Source organism: Balaenoptera ricei, chromosome 7, assembly GCF_028023285.1.
Source record: "Balaenoptera ricei isolate mBalRic1 chromosome 7, mBalRic1.hap2, whole genome shotgun sequence".
In the NCBI taxonomy this organism is placed as follows: Eukaryota; Metazoa; Chordata; class Mammalia; order Artiodactyla; family Balaenopteridae; genus Balaenoptera; species Balaenoptera ricei.
In genome coordinates, this window is record NC_082645.1 from 120039718 (window position 1) to 120059932 (window position 20215).

At 60.8% G+C, this 20215-nt stretch overlaps 1 protein-coding gene across 8 annotated transcripts in view; it reads right to left on the reverse strand.

Moving 5' to 3' along the window:
* HDAC4 (histone deacetylase 4) overlaps window positions 1–20215 on the reverse strand; it is a 291082-nt gene that overhangs the window by 23011 nt on the left and 247856 nt on the right. For 7 of the 8 annotated variants that reach the window (XM_059929089.1, XM_059929090.1, XM_059929091.1 and 4 more), the window contains 7 exons: window positions 17884–18004; window positions 10954–11000; window positions 6996–7103; window positions 4888–4943; window positions 3221–3308; window positions 1428–1547; window positions 605–702 (listed from right to left, as the gene is read on the reverse strand). In XM_059929089.1, coding sequence (XP_059785072.1) covers window positions 605–702; window positions 1428–1547; window positions 3221–3308; window positions 4888–4943; window positions 6996–7103; window positions 10954–11000; window positions 17884–18004 — 638 coding nt within the window. The remainder of the gene's footprint in view (window positions 1–604; window positions 703–1427; window positions 1548–3220; window positions 3309–4887; window positions 4944–6995; window positions 7104–10953; window positions 11001–17883; window positions 18005–20215) is intronic. The other variant, XM_059929092.1, reaches the window with a different exon arrangement.

Genomic DNA, 20215 nt, shown 5'->3' on the forward strand with positions numbered 1-20215 from the left:
GTGTTTTACAACATCACCCTGCAGCCCGATTCTACCCGCCCAGCAAGACGTGAAGGAACCGGGATGAATGGGGAGTTGTCTCTCGATTTTTATGTCAATAAAGGAGGGATATTTATTTCTGTTTCCCATTATCTCACAAAAGGTTTTTTGGAAGAAAAATTAGGAGACTACGAGCCCTTTCAGATTCGAGCACCCGCTTTTCATTAACACAACACTTTCTGACACCTTGCCTCGGTCTCCATCACTTTCTTACTGTTAAGACCCGAGACAGATTCCTGTTTTTCATTTAATGCACAAGACAGGAACACTGCAGACAGAAGGTGAGAAGACAGACTTGAAGATGCCACCTTTGGCTTAAAGAGCAAATTGGGAGAAGCCCCAGAGCCCGTTCCTCCAAAACGCAGAGACAGAAAGGTTGGTCCCTGCAGACGCATGCTCACGGCGCTGAGGGCCCTGCCCGGGGACCGTGTCGCGGGGGGGCTTGCTCACGAAGGAAGATGAAGGTCAAAGGAAAACAGTAAACCCCGCAAGAGCTGGAGCCACTGTTGGGGAATTCCCAATTGTTCCCTAAATGCCCCATGGGGCAGGAAGCCGGAACTCTTACCTGAAGGCCGCCAAGTACTCTGCGTCTCCCATGGGGGGGTCAAGGCCGCCGGTGAAAGCCATGTTGACGTTGAAGCCCACGCCGGGCCCCGTGCCCACCTGCATGGAGGAGAGAGATGGGCGTCACAGACCATGACCCCGGCAGCCCCGCCGGTGCGCCCCTAGCCCGCCCGGGTCCCCAAGGCCCCAACACACTGCCTTCAACGATGGAGCATTTTCAGAGGCAGGGCCCCCGTCCCCCTCCACGGGTGGAGCGTGTGGGGCTGCCCTGCCCAGGGGAGGGGCCGGAAGTGTGCACCCACAGGGCCCTGCGAGCAAGGCTGTCCTTCCCAACTTCCTTCCCAGAAGAAGACCCAGAGGCAGACGATCGTTTTTCCTTGGGTGGGATTCCCCACTGTCGGGGCCTCTTTGTTCAGAGTGGGGGGCTCTGCTGGGGCATCAGGGTGTCCCGCAGGATCCTGCCGCTCCGGGGCTCACCGTGTGGCACCGGACAGGCGAGAGGATGGCCCCCGCCCAAGGGACAGGACGAAAGGCGTGGCTTGGAGATGCGCTGTGACTGCACACGGCAGCCTCTCCTGCAGGACGAGGGCACCCCACTCTCACCCGCTCGTAAACCCTGCAGCCTGTCTGGATTAGAACCAGAATCCTCTCCTGTTTTCCGTCTGTACTTGGACAAGATAAAGCCCGCGTGGGCACACGCGATGGAATCGAGGCTGACGGCTGCCCCCCAGCCCCGCTGGGAGCCCTTGCTCTGCGTCGCAGGTGTGGCCACACCTGTTCTCACGCCCCCTCCAAGGCCCAGCGCGGGATGGAGCCCCTCTCACCTCGTCAGGTGCCCCGCTGCCCGGGAAGAAGTTCCCGTCGTCGTAGCGGTGCAGCGAGATGTACAGGACGCTGGGGTCACTGTAGAAGGCCTGCTGGGTCCCGTTCCCGTGGTGCACGTCCTGGAAGGGCGGGGGGGGGGGGGGTCGGGGGTGGGGGCTGACTCAGCGCAGGTGCCCTCGGGTCCTGGCTGATGAGCCCCGTGGCTCGGGGCCCTTGGGGCCCAGGGAAGAGAAGGAAGAGGCCCCAGGGGGCGTCCTCCTCACCCCCGCGGCACCCCATGGGGCAGGTTTGGCGCGTGTCTCAGCTTCCCCGGAGGCCACGATTTTCCAGGCAAAGTCATTTGATCAATGTCTTGTCACAGCCCGGAGGGTGAGGGCGGGGGAGGTTGCTGACCACGGCCGCTCACCTGCTCCGCACCGGACCCTGGGGTACACGGGAGACCATCCCCGGGGCGGAGTGACGGGGGTACCAGGCCCCAAACAGGAACGACAAACCGCTTCTCCCAATCACAGTGACCATGTGTTTAAAGCACACAAGCGGGGCAGCCCGCTGCGTACAGCGTGCACACTGAGGGCTGCACACGAGTCTGTGATTTTAAACCCCGGGACACTGCTCAGAATCCTTATCCTATTTATGAGAGCTCTCTGTGCTCATTGTAGGAAAGTGGAAGGACAGCTGTAAGTGAGGAACCAGCTGGATCCCACTGAGGCCCACCGCCGCCGAGGGGCGCACACCAGGGCCTTGGCACTCACGCACCACTTGTGCGCTGTTCCACGTGACAGCGGAGCCCTTACACGCGGTTCTGAGACAGCACCAGACGGAGCAGCCACTTTCCGCGGGTGCTTCAGGCACGCCCACCTTCTCCAGCACTCAGCTGTTACACGTGCCCAGCATCTCTGCCTGCTCCCCAAGGGGCGCTGAGGGAAGGGCCCCCGGGGGCCAAGGCACCGGGCGTGTGAAGACCGGGCTCCGCAGTCCACGCTGTGCGGCCGTGGCACCCATGGGCCCCTTGACCAGTGCCCGCCGCCCGGGGCTTGGGGGCGTCCTGGGCTGTGTTTTGGTTTTTCTTTGCCCAAAGGAGAAGGACTTTGCAGCATAAAAGATAATCCCACCCAATGTACCTGATCTTTTGAACTAAAAAAAATGATGAAATAAATCTTAAATACTAAAGAGAATGTTGCCCCTGCCCCCACCATATATGGCTTAAAAAAGGAGTAAAGTGAACACCTAGAATCCCCATCTCCAGCGTAAGACTCCGTATACCTGTTTTTGGAGTTCAGTTATTCTATAGCGTTTTTCACAGAGTTTACCCTTTGAGGCAGTGGGATTGTCAGATGTGGCCCCTCCCATGGGAAAATGGGGAAGGAGGTTAAACCACCGTAAACTGGCTCCCCTCTGCAGAAGCAGGGAGGGCCTTTACACCGGGAGCGACAGTGACGCAAAGCTGCCTCGTTGGCTCGGGGAGGGCGGGCCACGCCCTTGATCCCTGTTGAGGTCCAGGCTCCACCCGCTCCTGCACTCCCGCCTCCCAGCGAGGTTTGGCAAGGATTGCCCTTCGGCTGCTGCCCTCAACCACGGGCCTGTTTCTAGACACTTCAGGAGCCGGGTTATTGGCAGGACCGGCTGATGGGAGCTGTCAAACAGACTCCTAACAGGCTTGGGCTTTTACTTTCTGCATCTTTGAGGAGGTTTCCAGAAAGTTAAGGCCCCCAAATCCCATTGCCAGTGGGGACGGAAAAGCTCGCCTCCCTCTCCCACTGTCTGGTGGGGGGATAAGGATGGGCCCACTCACCCAGTCCACCACGAGGGTCTTGCTCACACTCAACCTCTGCTGGAGAAGCTTGGCTGCGACGGCCACGGAATTGAAGTAGCAGAAGCCCCTGCAGGCGAGAATCAGGAGAAACAGAGACAAATTCCGGGCTCTGATTAGTTTTTATTCAACTTGCGATAGAACATTCTAGAATCCCACGAGGGTCTAAGAAGGTGGGGCGAACGCATGGCTCCCGATCAAGTGGTTTGGAAACGTTAACTGATGCTGATCATTGACACACACACACACACACACACACACACGGTCCCTGCGTGCTGACCGACCTGTCAAGAGGCACCGAGGCCCACAGAACACCGAAGTTACTCATTTGACTTGCTCACTGCGCATCTTTCCATATTCTAAGGTGTATAACAATGATTCTAGACAGTCTCTGAGAGAACGGGAAAAACAAGCTGAGAAAGTGAGTCAAGTAAAAATGAAAATCTCCTAAACCTGAATTTCCCTTTGCCTGAATCACCAAAGAAAATGAGAAGCCTGGGTGGGTCTGTTTTGGGGCTGTAGGCTGCCCGGCGGGAAGCCTCACGTCCCAGCAGCCACTGCCTCTCCGGCCGCGCTGGCCCCAGGACGGTGCGGTCTCCGAGAGCCTCCACGGACGTGTCCCTCCGTATTCCATCTTGGTCCATCTGCGCCCACCCTTCAGAGTATCTGACAGCTCAGACTCGAATTAGAAAGGTGACCTCAGCGAAATGCCACAAACAATCAGCGTCCGCTCCTTGGTCACGTGGACCCTTCCGGGCCAGGCAGTGTCCGCACGGTGGGGACGACAGCTCCCTTTACGGTGAAGGGTCCCTTCCTGAAGCCTGACCCCGACGCCCTCACTGGGGATTCGAGGTGGCCGAGGGCTCCGCCGCCCGTTGGCTGAAAGCCAGGCTCCTGGTGCAGCGCTGCCCCCACGCTTCCGGCTTCTCCCCACGGCTCTGTCTGCACCGTCCTTGCTTCACCAGCCGACAAACCAGGGCTCACTCCCCCCGCCACCGCCCGTCCCCTCGTCCTGACGACCCACAACACGGTGTCTGCTGTCTCGGGGCCCGAGGGCGAGCCCCCGACATCACGCTCGCTGAGGGTTTTCTGCGTCCACTCTGCGCACAACTCCCCGGGTCAAGTCCTGTGACTCCCCCCAGGCGGCTTCTCCTCGACCAGGATGGACCCTGAATCCGCACGTCAACCCCGCCACCTCGGCCAGCTTCTCATGTGCACAGTCAGGGTGTCCACAACCCGAAACACAGGCCAGAGAGCTGACCCCTGTGGTCATGACCTTGGGACCTCAGCCTCACGGTGCCAAGCCGTGAGCAGGTCAGATGGAAGGCCACATGTGAGCAGACCTGAGGCCTGACTGTGAAAGCTCTAGAACGAGGAAGCACCACGAGAACTCCTCTGGGGCAGCTGAAGCTCCCTCTCCCAGGCCTGACAACCAGACGACTCCTCTGGACTCGCTTCTGCACACACGGCCTCCCATTCTGCACTCCTCCACACGCCGCCCCCTGCATCCCTTCACCGGGACCGACCATAACCAGCTCGAGCTGCACGTACAGTTACGCCCCGCTGGACCGGCCGCGCGGGGACCGTGCACGGGCAGGCGCGAGAATGCCGCACGTCCCCTGCCCGAGAGTGACCGCGTGTGTACTCACATGGGCGTGCTCTCCTCCGCGTGGTGTCCTGGGGGGCGGACCACAGCAAAGCCGTTCTACGCGCGACACCAAAAGGGAGAGATGGGGACAAAAGATTGGTTTCAGGTCAGTGAGAAAAGGCAGAGTGTGCGTGAGGACACGGTTTCCAGCTGCCTTCCGGGCACACAGACGTAGCACAGGATACAGGGCTGGCTGTAAGCACTTCAAAGACATCTAGGTCCCTTCTCTGAACGAGGCCTGCTGGTTACCACAAATTACTAAGATAAAAGGTGAGTCCATCCCCGATTTTCTATCTTTGACAGCCTGCTGGCAAGGCTGGGAGCTGCTCAGCTGGGGAATCAGGGTAGCAGTGGAAGGGGCGCCCCGGTCCCCCTCTGATCATAACCAGCATCCCCAGGAAGCAACTTGCCGGGAACCCTGGACGCAGATGAAACGGAGACGGCTCGGCCGCTGCAGATGCTGTGCCCTGTCAGTGCAGCTCAGTTCCCAGGGGACTGAGCGACGCAGAAAACAATCACCAACGCTTAGAAGGAAAATCTCAGAGGCTGGAGAGGAGCTTCAGCCCCCACCCCTGCTTAGGACCCCTGAGTCACTTATGCTTTAAAAGAACCCTCTGCAAACCATCCTGCAGCCATTATGATAAAAACGGTTTAGACCGGCACCCCAGGTCTCAGCAGCGCAGGAAGCTGTGCGGTCGAGGTCTGTAACAGAGACCCATGGGCCGCAGACCATGCTGACTGGGTGTGGGAAGTGTACCCAGCCTGCTGCAGAGACCAGCTCAGGGGGGGACGGGGGAGCACACTTGGTGGGAGCCCCGCCTTGGCACGCCTGGCGCTGCCCAACTATCTCCCCGTTCTTGCACAGGACCCCGCACTGCGGTTCTGCATGGGGACGTGGGCCCCAGGGGTCCCATGCCCCGGGAGCCTTTGCATAGCAACCCCAAGGCTCTGTGCCCTTCCTGCGGAGCTGAGCGCTAACTGGCGGTGGGCAGCGATGGCGGGTGGCCTTCGGGTACGGTGGCAGGAGGAGGCCCGGGCACACACGTTTGCAGGGAAAAGGAAGCTCCGTGTCAGTGCCCCGATGAAGCAGTAAAACTTATCAATTTCATTAAACCTCGATGTCTTTTTAACACCCGTGCAAAGAGATGGGGAGGCGTGTAAATAACCCGCGGGACTGTCACCTCAAAGAAAATGACAGACAGCTGCTGTTGTCAGGGGTGGGATTTGAGCTTTCCCATGAAACCGAGAACTTTGGAAAACTTGTATTTGGCCCAGCTCTTCCCAGCACTGAGAAGACCTTCCTGATGAGATGGGTGGTGGCATTCATGGTTTCAAAGATTAGTGATGCTTTGGACACCGTATAATAAAATGTGTCAAGATTTGGAAGACCTATATGATCCAGTGAGCCCCTATTTCCAAACAACTATGCACTGTGCAAACGTCAGGATAAATGACCGGCTCCACGTGAGAGGCTGACGGAATTTCTTGTGCAGGAGGACAAGCTCGCTGATGCTGTTTTAGGGTCCACACTGCAACGCATCTTCAAGAAGCTGCCACTTGTTGAATTTTGGCATAGCATCAAAGAAGAATACCCACAATTATCTGGAAAAGCTATTAAAATACTCCTCCTTCCCCAGTTCTGCATCTGTGCGAGGCCAGATTTTCTTCATGTGCTTCAGCTAAAACAACACGTCACCAGACACGGAAGCAGAAGCAGGTGTGAGAGTCCAGCTGAGCGACTAAGCTCTTATTATTATATTTAAATTAATAAATATTTTAAAAGCCTCAGTTTTAAACTCTAATGAGTGGTCAACGCTGATGACCCAACTCATAAAGACAAAAGCTCTTTGGGATTTTTCAGCCACCGTAAGAATGTAGAGTGTTCCCGAGATCGAATTCTTTTGAGAAATGCTGTATCGTTACACGTGTTTTCACAAGCGTGGGAAAAGTCCCGTTGGGTTCAACGGTGATGACAGAGCTGGGTCCGCCCTTACTCCCCGTCACAGCCGCCAGGTGCCTGTCTGGAGGGGGAGCGAAGCGGGCGGGCTTTCCCTCCCTCCCTCCCCGGGCTGTGTCCTCCCAGGACCCCTCCTGCTGGCCCGCACTGACCTTCAGCTCCCCCGTGGCCACCTTGAAGACCAGCTCCACCACGCAGCCCACGGCCAGGCGGGCCGCCCCCGACGAGTGGGCCTCGTTCCACGTGGTGTCGCTATCCACCTGTGAAGACACCACGCCCGCGGTAAGGCCGGCGTCCCTGGTCGCCCCCCGTCCCGGCCGGGTGGTCGTGCAGCCAGGGGCCCCTGTGCTCGGCCTCTGAAACCAGAGCCTGCCGTCTCTCCTTGACTAATTACAGAACACACCCAGCCCTCATTCGGGCTTACTTTTTTTTTTTTGAAGACACGCCAAAAAATACTAAACAGAAAAAGAACAGTGAATGCACCAAAAATAGCATGCCTGCATTCTTACCCCTTTCTGAGGTGTCATTTCTTTTCTCAATTGCTCCAAAATACTCCGTGCTAGGAGTCATGATGTCAAGGTTACCTAGTTCCCTTCTTTTTTTAACTGCAACTGCAGCTGAGTTACACTAACAATCAGCAAAAGAAAATGTAGCAAGTGTTAGAATTAGAGGTCCCTCCAAATTATGACTTTATTTCATGCTGGATTTAAGGAGAAGCTCCGTGCGTTTGACAGGAGTCGTTAACAGGGGCGGCACGGGGAAGGGTGAGGGGAGGAGAATCCAGGCTCTTGGACACACACCAGGGTGCTCAGCCCAGGGGATGGCACACCTGCCCAGGTAGCTGTTCCCCTTCCAACAGAAAAACGTGTGTGGCACAAACCTGTCAGGTAACTTCTGTTTGTGTGTTGGTTTATTTACTTACACATTAGATATATTTTTTAAACTCTAGCTAACGTGGGCAGGAAAGAAGACACAGACTTGACGCGTCAGTTCTGCGGAGGTTGAGTCTCCTGCGGGAGCCTGGGGGGCGGGGAGCAGGGGCCACGATAAAGCAGGAGCCCCTGGTTCCAGGTCAAGGGCGCTGCCATCCCCAGGGCAGGGCAGCTGGTGCCTCGGCCGCACACACCCGGGGCTCGCGTGCCCTTCCTGTGGATGCCCGAGCCTAGAGAGGGTTCTGGGAAGCTGCGAGGACTAAGCCCTTCCACCTGCAGCAGAGTCGGCCGGGCCTGGGCGAGACCCTCCTTCCCACGGCAACCTCTTCCAAGCGCTGAACGCTCGGGGCCCCGGACACAGAGGCTGAGCCGCAGGTGAGGGCCCGGCACCCCCTCTCCGGCCCAGCCACGGTCAGCGCCCAGGCCCCTGCCCACCTGACAAAGGCCCTGATCATTACGTGGTGCGGATGGATTTCTTTCAATGAAGTCTTGGGGCTTCATCTTCAAAGCAAGATGATTTAAAATACATTTACGAGCAGCTCGAGCTATTTCCTGAGGAGTGTTATTCCGTGCGGGCTCTTCTTTTCAATGACCAAACCTCTATGTTCTTTAAATAGCTTCCAAATGTTAGCAGAACGCTCCGCACTTAGCGCGCTCTCCACAGCATTAATATTCAACGTTCAAAGACCGGCTTCTGTTCTAAATAATACTGTGCTGTTACTCATTGAAGTAACCACTCAGCTAGAATATTCTGGACCAGTTGCTTCAGCCGAAGAATCAATCCAATAAAATCAAAGCGTAGAGCTGGTAGGAGGATCTGACCGGTTGCCTGGGCCTTGCGAGAGGCCGCACCCCTGAGGACCAAAGGGGGTTTGGGCAAAACTACGCAGATTATTTCTCCTCCAAATGCAACGGTTTGGGTTTTAGGCTAAGTAACCAGAGCCAGGTGGGGAAAGGGACTGACCCTCCGTGTGCTCTGAAGGGCCTCTGTGCTCTGCTCTCCTCCCGCGTGACCCCAGGGTCCAGAAGGTCCTGTAACATCGCGTCCAGGGTGAGGGACGGACCCCCCGCCCCACTGCACTGTCTCCAGAGAACCTGACGGCACTTCCCACTGCTTCGGGGTCTCAGTCCCCCAGCTTCTGGCCACCAGCTCCCCAGGGACCAACGTGGGATGGTCGGGTTGGAGCCCTGAGTTCCAGAAGTACGAGGCGGCCCTGCTTGGGGCGACCACAAATGCAGGAGCAGGAAGCAAGGGAAAGAGCAAAGGGCCTACTCCACAATCCCCTACAGCAAAGACGGAGAAAAGGTGAAGACAGGGAAGGGGAGACCTCTTACAGAGATTTCCAGTGGACACTCGGGGTGACCACTCTGGGTGGGCCACGGACCTTAGAAGCCATGGCACTCGGGGCCCCCAGGGCCTGCCAGGGCAGGGCTGGAAGGGAAATGCAATAACCAGGAGGTGAGCAAAGCAGAAGTTTCTCTTATTTGGCTTGGAAAAAAAAGGTAAAACCATTTAAAAGCTCCATTACAGAGCCTAGATGTTAATTCAAGTAGCTTCAGGGGAAGCAACACACCCTCTCCTTCCCTGCTTCACCAGCCGACCTGCACCCTCCCAGCCACACCTGGGCCCCTGGGGTCTCCTCTGCTTCCCTGACAACACCCCGGGGGGCCGGCCCCCAGCTCTGGAAGGAGATTCAGAGGCCCAAGAGGGCTGCAGCTGCACCAGCAACATGGCGAGTCCACGCTGAGCCGGGCGGGAGGGCCGGCACTGCGATTCTCTGCCCTCCTATTGGGGTAGTTACAGAAAACAACTGAAAGTGAACAATCCCTTGAGACACCCTATGGTTCACACTTCCCACGAATTATTCTGACGGGCTCCCCTCTCGACCGGGTTCGACTTGGTGAGATTTTCCACGTCTCCGTGTTCCAGAGCATTTTTGTGCCTGGATGTGGAGGTGGGCGCTGGTAGCCTGCTGGGGGCTGGATCTGGACTTCACACCGGGGAGGGGCCGCCTGGCTCAAGGCCCCAGGCCCAGTCCCCACTTCGCTTTCATTTGCAAATTATAAATCCTGCCTCGCACAGCAAGCTGCCGCAGGGCAGTGCAAAGCCAAGCCTTTTCAAGTCTGGCCAAAAATTTGCCCCGCATTAAGAGATTGCAGCCTATTTACAATACAAAATACAATAACTCTAGGAGGGCCTGGTGGTGGTATGAATAAACGCCGTTTATGCTCTTTCTGACGGGATAATTTTCAAAGCAGCGATTTTTGTAAAGACTCAGGAAGAAAACAATTTTGTTTCATTTCCATAACGGAATCCAGACCCCGAGCTTCACCCTGCGATCTGTCGTTACGCTCACACCGCGCTGATGCGCGCTTCCAGCCGAGACACCTCTGCTGTCCACAAGGTCCTCCGGCCTCTCTGCGACCGTGACTGGCTGCAGCACTTCCCGGGCTGGGGAGCTCCACGGCTAGCAGACTGGCCAGGAGGGGGCTGGTCCTTGCCCTCACCCTCCCTCATCCAGAGGACGGCGGGGGGACAGCCCCTCCTGATTGAAGGAGAAGCTCTGGCTGCGGAGACCTGGCCTCCGCTGCGCTGAGGGAGGGGTGGGTGCCCAGACGGGTTCTGCGCCCCCATCACGGGCAGGGAAAGCCCAAGTTAAATCAAGATGCTGGCTCTCCTGCGTGTCTACCTGCCCAGGTCTGCTCAAGAGCTCCATCTCCCGGAGAAGCAGCTCGACCCACCCCACGTGGCCCATAAACCTCGTGCCCACGGTCAGAGCTGCACTTGGGGCTTCGGGTTGGAGCTCGGACACGGGATCAACACACACCCCGTGAGGTGATGGATTCACGACCTGAGCCGGGACGAGTGGACTGTTGCTTCGGTGGGTCAGACGAGACAGGCCCACACACCAGATCCCGTTTCCTAAAGCCAGCCGTGGTGCCAGACGACCTTCCTCGGAGGAAGGTGCCCCAGACCCGCCATCAAAATGCTCACAGGCTCACAGGGCCTTTGAAGCCACACGTGTGAGTGGTGGGGCAGCCCCTCCCCGCAGGCCCTGTTTATGGAAAACACCTGGCAACAATTACCTGCTCTGCGGAGAGCAAGGCAGCGATTTCTGTGACCACCAGGACCCTGAGAACAAACAGGACATTATTTACACATTAAAGAAATACTTACCCCGACACCACCGCAGGGCAGCCTGACAAACACCGATGTTAGCGAGCCTGCAGGGAGAAGGAGAGCCAAGGTCAGGTGGGCAGGGTCACCCAGCGCCCCAGCCTGCAGGGAGCACGGCGCTGGCCATGCCTCAACAGCGCTCTGACACTTGCGGAAGATGCACAATGTGTCCCACGTACGGAGGGGCAAACGGGCTTCAAAGGTACCACTATCACCGTGTGGCGCCGCCAGGGCGGCATCTGGCTGGTGGTGGGTCCTGGGCCGAGCCGGCCCAGCCCCTGCGGAGGGCCCACGCATTCTCCATGGCAACAGCCCACTCCTCACGGGGTGGGGGGACCCCACGGAGGCTTCTGCTTCCAGCCTGGGAACCACGCAGAGCTCCCTGCCCCCAACACTGGCTCTCAGTTCTGAGCTCTGGCCGCCCTCCTCAGCTGTGAGCAAGAGAAAGAGGCCTGGGGTTAAACCCCCCGGCTGAGCCCTTTAGACACGGAGGGGTCTTTCGGGATGTAACAGCAGCCCCCTCCCCATGTACAAGTGTCCCAAGTTCCCTGGGATGGTGCACAGCTAAGAAACCACACAGCCTTGAACCTGGCCGTCTAGGAAGGCCTGCCCGGGGCCCACGCTGCAGACACAAGGCCCCCGTCCCACGAGGCTCAGGCCTGCCTCGGTGACAAGGACAGGGACTATCTTCTTCCTCAGTGCGATGCGGGTGCTGGCCGATGACTAGCCTAAAACCTGCCTGTCACGCAGGACCAGAGGATGGCACCGCTCCCCACCCCCGCCTCCCCGGCCGAAGCGTGAAGCCCAGGCTCCCTCCCCGGGCTGGCCAAGTGTGAAGCCCAGGCTCCAGCTGGCCGACCCCCCTCAGGAGCTGCCCCCATCCCATCCGGGAGAGCCTCTCTGTGCAGCCGGAGCTCCCTGCCCCCCTTCCACCTCGCTCCCACCGCGACCCCCAGGCCTTTCCTGGCCGGTTCCACAGCCCAGCTTGGGAGCCTGCTTTCTGGACCTGGCAGAGCCAGGCCCGGTGCGGGGAGGGCTCACTCCCAACACTGCCCTCTCCCGACCCCGAGCACCAGCTCTGCTTGGGTGGCCATGAGCTGCTCCCGGGGCCCCGGAAAGAAAGCAGGCCTTGGGTCACAGGGTCCGGACGGCTCACCAGGGGAGCGGCCTTGGTGAGGTCTGTGCCCACCTCATCCCGGCTCCTGGCCTGGACCACACTGTGGACCCTCCCCGTCACCCCCACCCACTCCGAGATGCCCGGACGGTGGGTCCTGCCCCGGGCCTGCCCTGCCTGCGCCCACGGCTCTCCTCCAGGTCACGCCCCCCCAGCCGCCTGCATCCGGGCTCCTGACTGTGGTTCCCCTGCGGTGCCTTGTAGCATCAGTTAAACTGATTCTCGCGGAGCCACACAGCCTCTGGCCCCATCCCCGTGAGGCGGCCGGAGGCACGTCTGCCTTCTCCTCCTTGTGCCCTGACTGCAGGCCCACAGCCGGGAATCAGCAGGTGCGCAGGTGGGTGGAGGGGCCAGCGGGCAGGGAAGTGACGTCCAAGGAGAGCAGCCCTGGGAGGGGCTTGCCAGGCCTGCCCTGAGCCCCCCGTGGGAGGTCCTGGGGCCGGGGGGAGAGGGTGGGCCGCAGTGCATGACGGGGGCGGGGGCGGGGCGCTGGCACCACGCTGTCCTGCAGCAGATTCACCCAGTGGCCTGAATCAGGGAGGGCGGCACCAGCTCCCCCTCCCCCCATAGGGCCCTGCCCTTGACACGCGGCAGTGGCTCTAGGTGACCACGGGCTGGGAATGGCTTCAAGACGGTTCTCATGACACCAACTATTCCAGCACACAGGAACATGATGCTAGGGATGTAAGAGCTTTCTCCCGAAGAATCCAAGCGCTCGTGTGTGTGAATCCATGTACGCCAATCACTGTGTGTGTAAATATGAGTGAGAGGCGCTCTGCTGAGACTGGATTTCTGTGTTTGAAATTACAGACCATGATGTCTGCATTAAAACCATAAATCATCTGAATATTTTGATTTTGCTCATTATTCAGCCAGGAAAGACCACAATAATAAAAAAGGTAGGAGACCCTGCATCCGGACAGAAGCCCACACTCGGACGGGCAGCAGGGCCTGGAGCTCAAACAGGGAAGCTGTCCTGGCCCAGAGCTCCGGAGCGGCCCGGCGGCGGCCTCGCCACGCAGCGGGTCTCCCCCCCCCCCGTCCCCAGCCGCCTCGGCCGAGGTCCCAGCTGGTCAGCGAGTCCCTCCCCCACTGGCATCCTGTGTTCCGGGGCCACCACTGCCTAGGCCAGGCCACGAAATGTTCAAGCCGAGAGACGGGGGTCTGACGCTTGAGGACCACCCTCGCTTTCCCAGTCCTGGCAGGTTGCTCGACAGGCAGGCTGGGATGCCGACGGGCGTAAGGAAGATGCTGGCTTTCTTCTGCAGCCGCTGCCGCCCTTCCTGCTGTGCTGTGAGCGGAGGGGTCTTCTCGTGGCCCCTGACCTGAGCACGGTCAGGCCCTCACGAGGTGCTCCGCACTCCTCAGCCACCAGGCCACAGGCTCCCTCCCCAGGTCGCTGCCGTCAGAAGACGAACCCTGACTTCCAGGAACGCCCCTGGCAGCCCGGCCAAGCTGTGTCACTGCCCCACACTCACTACACAGGCCTCTTTGCACATGGCTTGGAAATTTGTGGATTCAATTAAAAAGAGGAAGGGAGATCACCCAGTAGTGTTTAAACACCGAATCAGGGTACTGTTAACATCATCAACTCTTGCCATGTCTGGGAGAGTCAGACTGATATAATGATGTCAGAACAGTCATCAGAAATGTAAATAGGTCTCAAGTGGCAGGAAGGTATCTGCTTGGGCATCCTCACAGCAACGTGAGTAGACTTCACAAAACTCCGTAGGAGAGAGAAAGGAAACAGAATGGGGTATAATACCATTATGGTAAACGGAACACACACGCTCACAGTATGTGTGTTTGTGACAACACCCTGGGCTCATAAAAGAGACACACTAAACACACTCCCGTGGCTGCGTACGGGCGGCGTGGGGTCTGAGACGGTGGACGAACACGTCCACACAGAAGCCACGAGCAGCACTGGGGCTTCCAGGGACGGAGATGCCGGATGAACTGAGGGGGACCCCCCGTGAGCTGACGGACACGGCTTGGCGGGAGGAAAGCACCGTCTCCCGGCTCAGCCACCGTCTACTCTGCCCCAAGGACTCCCGGCTCCGGCGTCTCTCTCATTTCCCATCACCCGTCTTAAACCTAGTTTGGAACCAGGCTGGAAACCTCACCCGTCCTCCTGGCGGGGGACTCGCGCCTCCTGCCTGCAGGGAGACCATCCTCCCGTCGCCCCATCCCCTGCCCCGCGGAGCATCGCACGCCCAGGAGACGGGCTTGCAGAAGGGCTCTTGGTGGGCTGACCAGGGGATGGATGTGGAGCGTGGGTGGGCTCTGAGCCGCACGGCGCGCTCAGGGGGAGGCCGGCTGCTCTCCGGGCTGAGCCCCCCGGACGCTCCCGGACACTGCTGAAGTGGGGGCTACCGGTCCCGTGTGCGGCAGCACCAGCGCCATCCCGGGACCCACGGGCAGCCCCTCCCGTGCGGGAGAACATTCCGGGAGCCGGGCTCCACGCCAGAAGGAGCTGCGTTTCCTGGGGGATCCCGGGGCCCTGCCGGACGTGCCGGCCTGAAGACCCTGCACTTGGCCCACTCGGCTCCTCCCTCCGAGCCCGCTGACCTTCTCCCCCATCCACACTGTCCTCGTCCTTGAGGCCTCCTTTCCACAAAGCCCTGCCTGGGCCCGGGCCAGACCCTCTCCTCTGGGGCCCGGCCGGCACTCTGTCTCATTTCTGGATGTTCCTGCTCCGACCCGCACCCCTCCCTGTGCCACGGGCCCGGCCTCTGGGCTCTCCCGGGTGTCACCTGTCCTCCGGAGCCCTGGGCCCCTTCCTGGGGGCGGCCGGCTTAGACCCCCCGGCCCTCCCCTACATCCTGCTCCATGACTCTGGGTGCGCGAGGAACGGGAGCTGCGTGGCCAAGACAAGAGAAGACCCTGGGCAGGCTACTGCGGGTCCTGGCCTGGCCACCGTGGCGGTCCGGCTCCGTGGACACTTTGGTGGAGACAGCCCAACAGGAGGCCTCTCAGCCACACTGGTCCAGGCTGTCCTGGGGGCTTCCACGTGGGGAACGGGCGGCCTCCTGACCCGCCTTCACCATCCTCAGGGGGTGGCCTCTGTGACTGACCTGGCTTCAGTGCTTTTGTCCCCCCAGATTCACATGTTGGAACCCTTACCCTCAATGTGATATTAGGAGGTGGGGCCTCTGGCAGGTGATTAAGCCCTAAAGATGGAGCCCTCGTGAATGGGGTTAGTGCCCTTATAAAAGAGACCCGGGAGAGCTCCCTCACCCCTCCCACCACGAGGACCCAGCAAAAGGCACGGGCTGTGAACCGCGAAGAGGGCCTCATCCACCACGCTGGCATCCTGAGCTCGCATGTCCGGCCTCGGGGCAGGGAGCAAGTCTGGACGTGCCTTGATTCACCCTCATACTTGACCCAGTCTGGCTGGGTGAAAACTCCAGGCCTGAAAGAACCTTCCCCCAGAACCGGCCAGGCGTTGCACTGCTACCGAGGGGCCTGACGTCGTCCTGGTTCCTGGCAGACCTGGTCCTCTCCCTGGAACATCGCAGCACCCTTGCATCTTGTCCCTGGGCTCTGAGATTTTCCAGCGGTGCGCCCTGGCAGGGTTCTCGCGGCTGGCGGCTGGTCCTCCGGTCCTGGGACCTTCTCGTCATCACCCCAGATGCTTTCCTTTCCTTTCCGTGTTCTCCGGAAGCTCCTGCTACCTGGGCCCTGAGCGCCAGGAACGCTCCTTTGATTTTCTTCTTTTCTCCCGTTTCCTGGTTTCCAGCTCTGGTCACCTTCCTGCTCCACTTTCCGGGGCCTTGACTCACCGTTCCTTCCAGGCCCAGGACTCGATGTCTGTGACCGTGTTTCACTTTACTCTCTGTTCTGTTTTTTCCCTTTTCTATGGCCCTTGTTCATGTTCTGTGGATGTGGTATCGCCCCTCTTTAAGGATTTTAAAGCTGTTCTTGGCTCTCTCTGCAGCGCCCCCTCCAGCCCCCCCCCCCCCCCCCCCCCAGCCAGAAGCCTGGCCTCCGAGCCGCTGAGCGCCTTCCCAGGTGCCGATAATCCTTGGTCTTCTGTTCGTGGCCTAGAGTGAGGACGTAAAGCCGGTGGAAGGTGCGGGGACATGGTGGAGACACAGTGGCCTTGTAAACTGTCAGCACCGTGTCAAGGATCTTAGGGGGCCATCTGCTGCGGTGCCCCTGATGATAGCTTCCTTTGGGCTAGTCAGTCCCTGAAGGAGGTCTCCATCTCTGCCCGGGGGTAAAGGTCAGTGTGCCGGGAGCCCAGCATGGGGCGGGGGGGTGGTGGTCTCACCGTGCTCTGTGCCTGAGTCTGTCCCAGCCCAGGGACCCTGTGCCTTTCTGTCCAGGGCTGTGGGGTCGGCAGGGCGTCGGGACGGAGGCCCCTCAGGCCCCTGCGGCCCGGTCCCCCGTCTGAGCCCTGCCTGTCCTCCACCCCGGGGCCAGGGTCTCTGCGGTCACTGCCCTGTCACTGTCACTGGACTGTCCGAGTCAGCGGGCGGAGCTGGGGGGTGTCTGTCCCCGTGCCAGCTCTGCAGCCCACTCCCTGGCACCTGCTGTCCGGCTCCGGGCCTCCTGCTCCTTCCCCGTCTCCCAGGTGCGAGGGTTTCTGTCTCCTAAAAGCCCTGTTGCTGCACACGACCCCCACCCCCCCAGGCCAGAGCCTGAGTATTTCCTCGCGGCCTCCGCCACCCCAGCTCCCCCACCCCAGCTCCTTGCAGGGCTCAGCGCCTACAGGGCACGCAGCAGAGGAGAAGACGTGCTCCCCGAGCGCGCGCGAATGAGTGAAGGGGCGCGTGAGTGCCCGGGGAGGGAGCAAGGCCGCGCTGCAGGATCCCCAGGAGGGTCAAGCCGGCCCAGTGCAGGGCCGGGCGCAGAGATGACCTTCGCAACACCTGCTACGGAAACCAAGGGGAACAGCGCACAGCCCACCCTTTCCCCCCGCCCCGTCCGGGACCCCAGCGGCTGTGATTCCTGGGCCCCTGCTGCCTGCTTTGGCTCGGCTCAGGGAGGAGCCCCAGGGGGCTTCTCTCCCCGGGGGGGGCAAAGGCAGGGATGGGGAAGGAAACCCACGGCTGGCGACTGCCCCGGTTCCAGGCGGCTGGGAAGCGGGGGAGGGAATTACCCAGCAAGGGTCCTGACCGGAGGGGGGGCGGGGGTCTGCGCCCGGGAGCCTGGGGGACCCTGCCCTTCTGTCGGACCCACCCGCCTTATAGGGAGACTCTCACCACCTCCCAAGGCAGGAGATGCCTGTTGGGAGGTTCCTTCCGTCAGGCCCAGATCCCGCCCCCTCATCTGGGGGGCCGCCTGCCAAAGCCGAAGCCCCTGGCTCCCGGGGAGGAGGAGTCAGGTGTGGGGCGGGGGGGGGCTCGGGCTGCCACAGTGCCCCCCTGAGCCTCGAAGAGCGTCCCCAGACCGACTCCAGGCCCAGTGCGGGGTGGCCGGGCGGCCTCCAGCACCCCAGCTCTGCTATTTAACATTCTGCAAAACCACTGGTTCTCAGCCCATTTTCTCCCCAGGACACCGGACACAAAGCAAGAAACCGACTGCCCACGTGAATGCCGAGCGTGGAAATCTCTCCTCCGGCCCCTCACCTGAGAGCCTGGCCCGGGCACCACGGAGAAGGGTAATCCCTGCCCCAGCTGCCCGCACCGAGCCTGGTGGGCGACACTCGCCTGTGCAGCGGGGGGCATGCAGGCAGGACGGCGGGGCCTCGGGCGAGGGCAGGGCTGGAAGCAGCCTCGGCAGTGAAGGTAAAGAAGGCCTTGAAATACCTAGAAGTCTCTTACTGTCCAGTTTCTGCCTGTTGAGGGGGTTTGTGCCGTAGAGCAGGGCGTGCGCCTCCGAGTGAACCGTCTGCAGCTCCTCCAGGGTGGCCTTGCGTCCGCGGATGCACTGTGGGACAGAGCGGGGCAGGATGGCGCAGTGGTCAGCGTCACCGGCGCCCAGGAGGAGGTGAGATTCCACACGGGCACGGGCACAGACTCACCTGGTTACTGCGAAATCAAAAGCGAACATGGCCCGACGCGGTATTTGAAAAATATTTAAGAAATATTTCAGAGGGTTTGCCCTTTCATTAAAACCTAGGAAAACGTTTTAAAAAAAAGATAATTCCGGCCTTCAACGCTTTAACCTTCGCTGTCACACAACTGATCTGGCATCAAGTTATTGCTTTGCTTTCCAACTGCCGGGGCCTGCTCTTAAAAGAGAGAGGAGCTGCCTGGGGGTGGACCTGCTCCTCTGCTCTCAGGAAGCGGGGTGCCAGACCCCAGCTCCTCGGGCATCGCCGAGCCTCCCTGCAAGCCTGAGATGGCCCGCAGTCGTCTGACACCCCGATCTGCGTGTCCGTCCGCATTCTTCTTCGGTTTGGAAATTCCTCAAATCTGGACCCCCTGGCTATTTTCAGATGTTCTCCAGAAATTATCTTGAGCCGAGCTACATTTACTTAACCTTTGAGAAGGAGGCTGGTTTGTGAAACGAGATTCCAGTCGACACTTCTTTATACTTTCCGAGGGCCAGAGCGACACAGGAAGAGCCAACGGGACCCTGGGGGCCCAGGGGGAGCCCGTGGGCTCGCTGGGCCGGACGCACCCCCGTGCAGGGGCAGGCCAGGAGCTGCGCTCCCCCCGGGACCCTCCAGGGAGGCCCCAGAACCGCTCTTAACAGTACAACAGGCCTCCCAGAGACGCCTGCTGACGCAGGAGCAAAGGGCAGGGGAGCCGGAGGCCGGCTGTGACCGAGTCTTTGCCGGCCTGGCCTCCTCCTCGTGGAGGGGCCACGAGATCGCAGAGAAGGTTGCCCACCCCGTGGAGTGAGGGGCGCTGGCCGGGAGGCCTGGGCACCGGGTGGTCGCCCGGTCCCTCTGCTTCTCCTCTGTCGGGGGCCTCTCCAACAACTTGTGTTCCCTCGGCCGAGGGAACACGCGTCACCCTCTGGACCTGCAGGTGCCCCGCACGGTGAGCGTACCCGCACGTCGAGGGCACGCCTGGACCTTCACCCCGGGTCTCCTCCCTACCAGCCGGGCCGGACAGGCCCGTCTCCTCGGTACCCGGGGGCCCCCGCGGCCATGGGCGCCGGCCCTCAGTGCCAGGGGGCTGGACGAGCAGCTCGGTCTGCTCCCCTCGCCTCCGTCTCCTGCCTTGAAACTACCCTGGAGGCCCCGGCCTGAGGGGACCCTCCTGGGGGCGAAGGAGGCGGCGCCTGGGAGGCGGTGCGGGGCGGGGCGGTGGCCCTGCAGCGGGAGGAGGAGGAGGGCGCGTCCGCCGGGTGGATGCTGCCCCCCAGTGGTGCAGCCTCGCGGCATCCGGGAGCAGGTGCCGAGGGCTCCAGCCCACAGCCTCGGGGTCCCGTCCTCTCCAGAGGGCCTCCAGGACAGGATTCTGGACCCAGGCCCCGTGCTCTCCCCTCCAAACACCATGTATCGCCATACACTGGCGGAGAGACGGGGTCACGCGGGACAACTGCCCTCAACCCCTAAATACTCTGGCTTCTGGGGAAGGGGGGCTGGACGGGGGCGGAGCGGGGTTCGGAGCACGCCCGCCCCCCAGACGTGCTGCTCCGGGCCTGGCCCAGGCGGCACTGGGCTGTGAAGGGCGGACGCGGACGTCCTGCTCACCCATGGGGCTCCAGCTTTCCAGGGCCACCCTGCAGGGCAGCACCCGGCTTCACGGGGTTCCCGGCGTGTGGGGAGGCAGCAGGCCCCCACTTGGTGGGCACGTGGGGGCTGGCTGCCACTGTCCTAGAGGGCTCCTGGGAGGGGGTGCCCCCTGTCCCGCTCCACGGATGACGATGTTGTGGCGCCCACGGCCTGGAGCTCCCCCACCCCCTCCCCGTGCACCCGCACAAACGCTGCTCTGCTTCCTCTCAGCCCAGGGCTCAAGACCCTCCTGATGGCCGCACGCCAGGAAACGCCTCTCCCCCATCAGAAGGGTGGAGGAGCCTCAAGGTCCTTCAGCAGAGCTTTCCTGCCCTCATGGGCCTGGGGCCACTGCAGCGGTGGGTGGGAGGCGTGAATCCCAGGCCCCGACGGGCCGGAGCAGAGGGGGCTCAGCCCGCCTCGTCGGCAGGCAGCGTGGTCCCCTTGCCAGGCGGCTGGGACGGGACAGA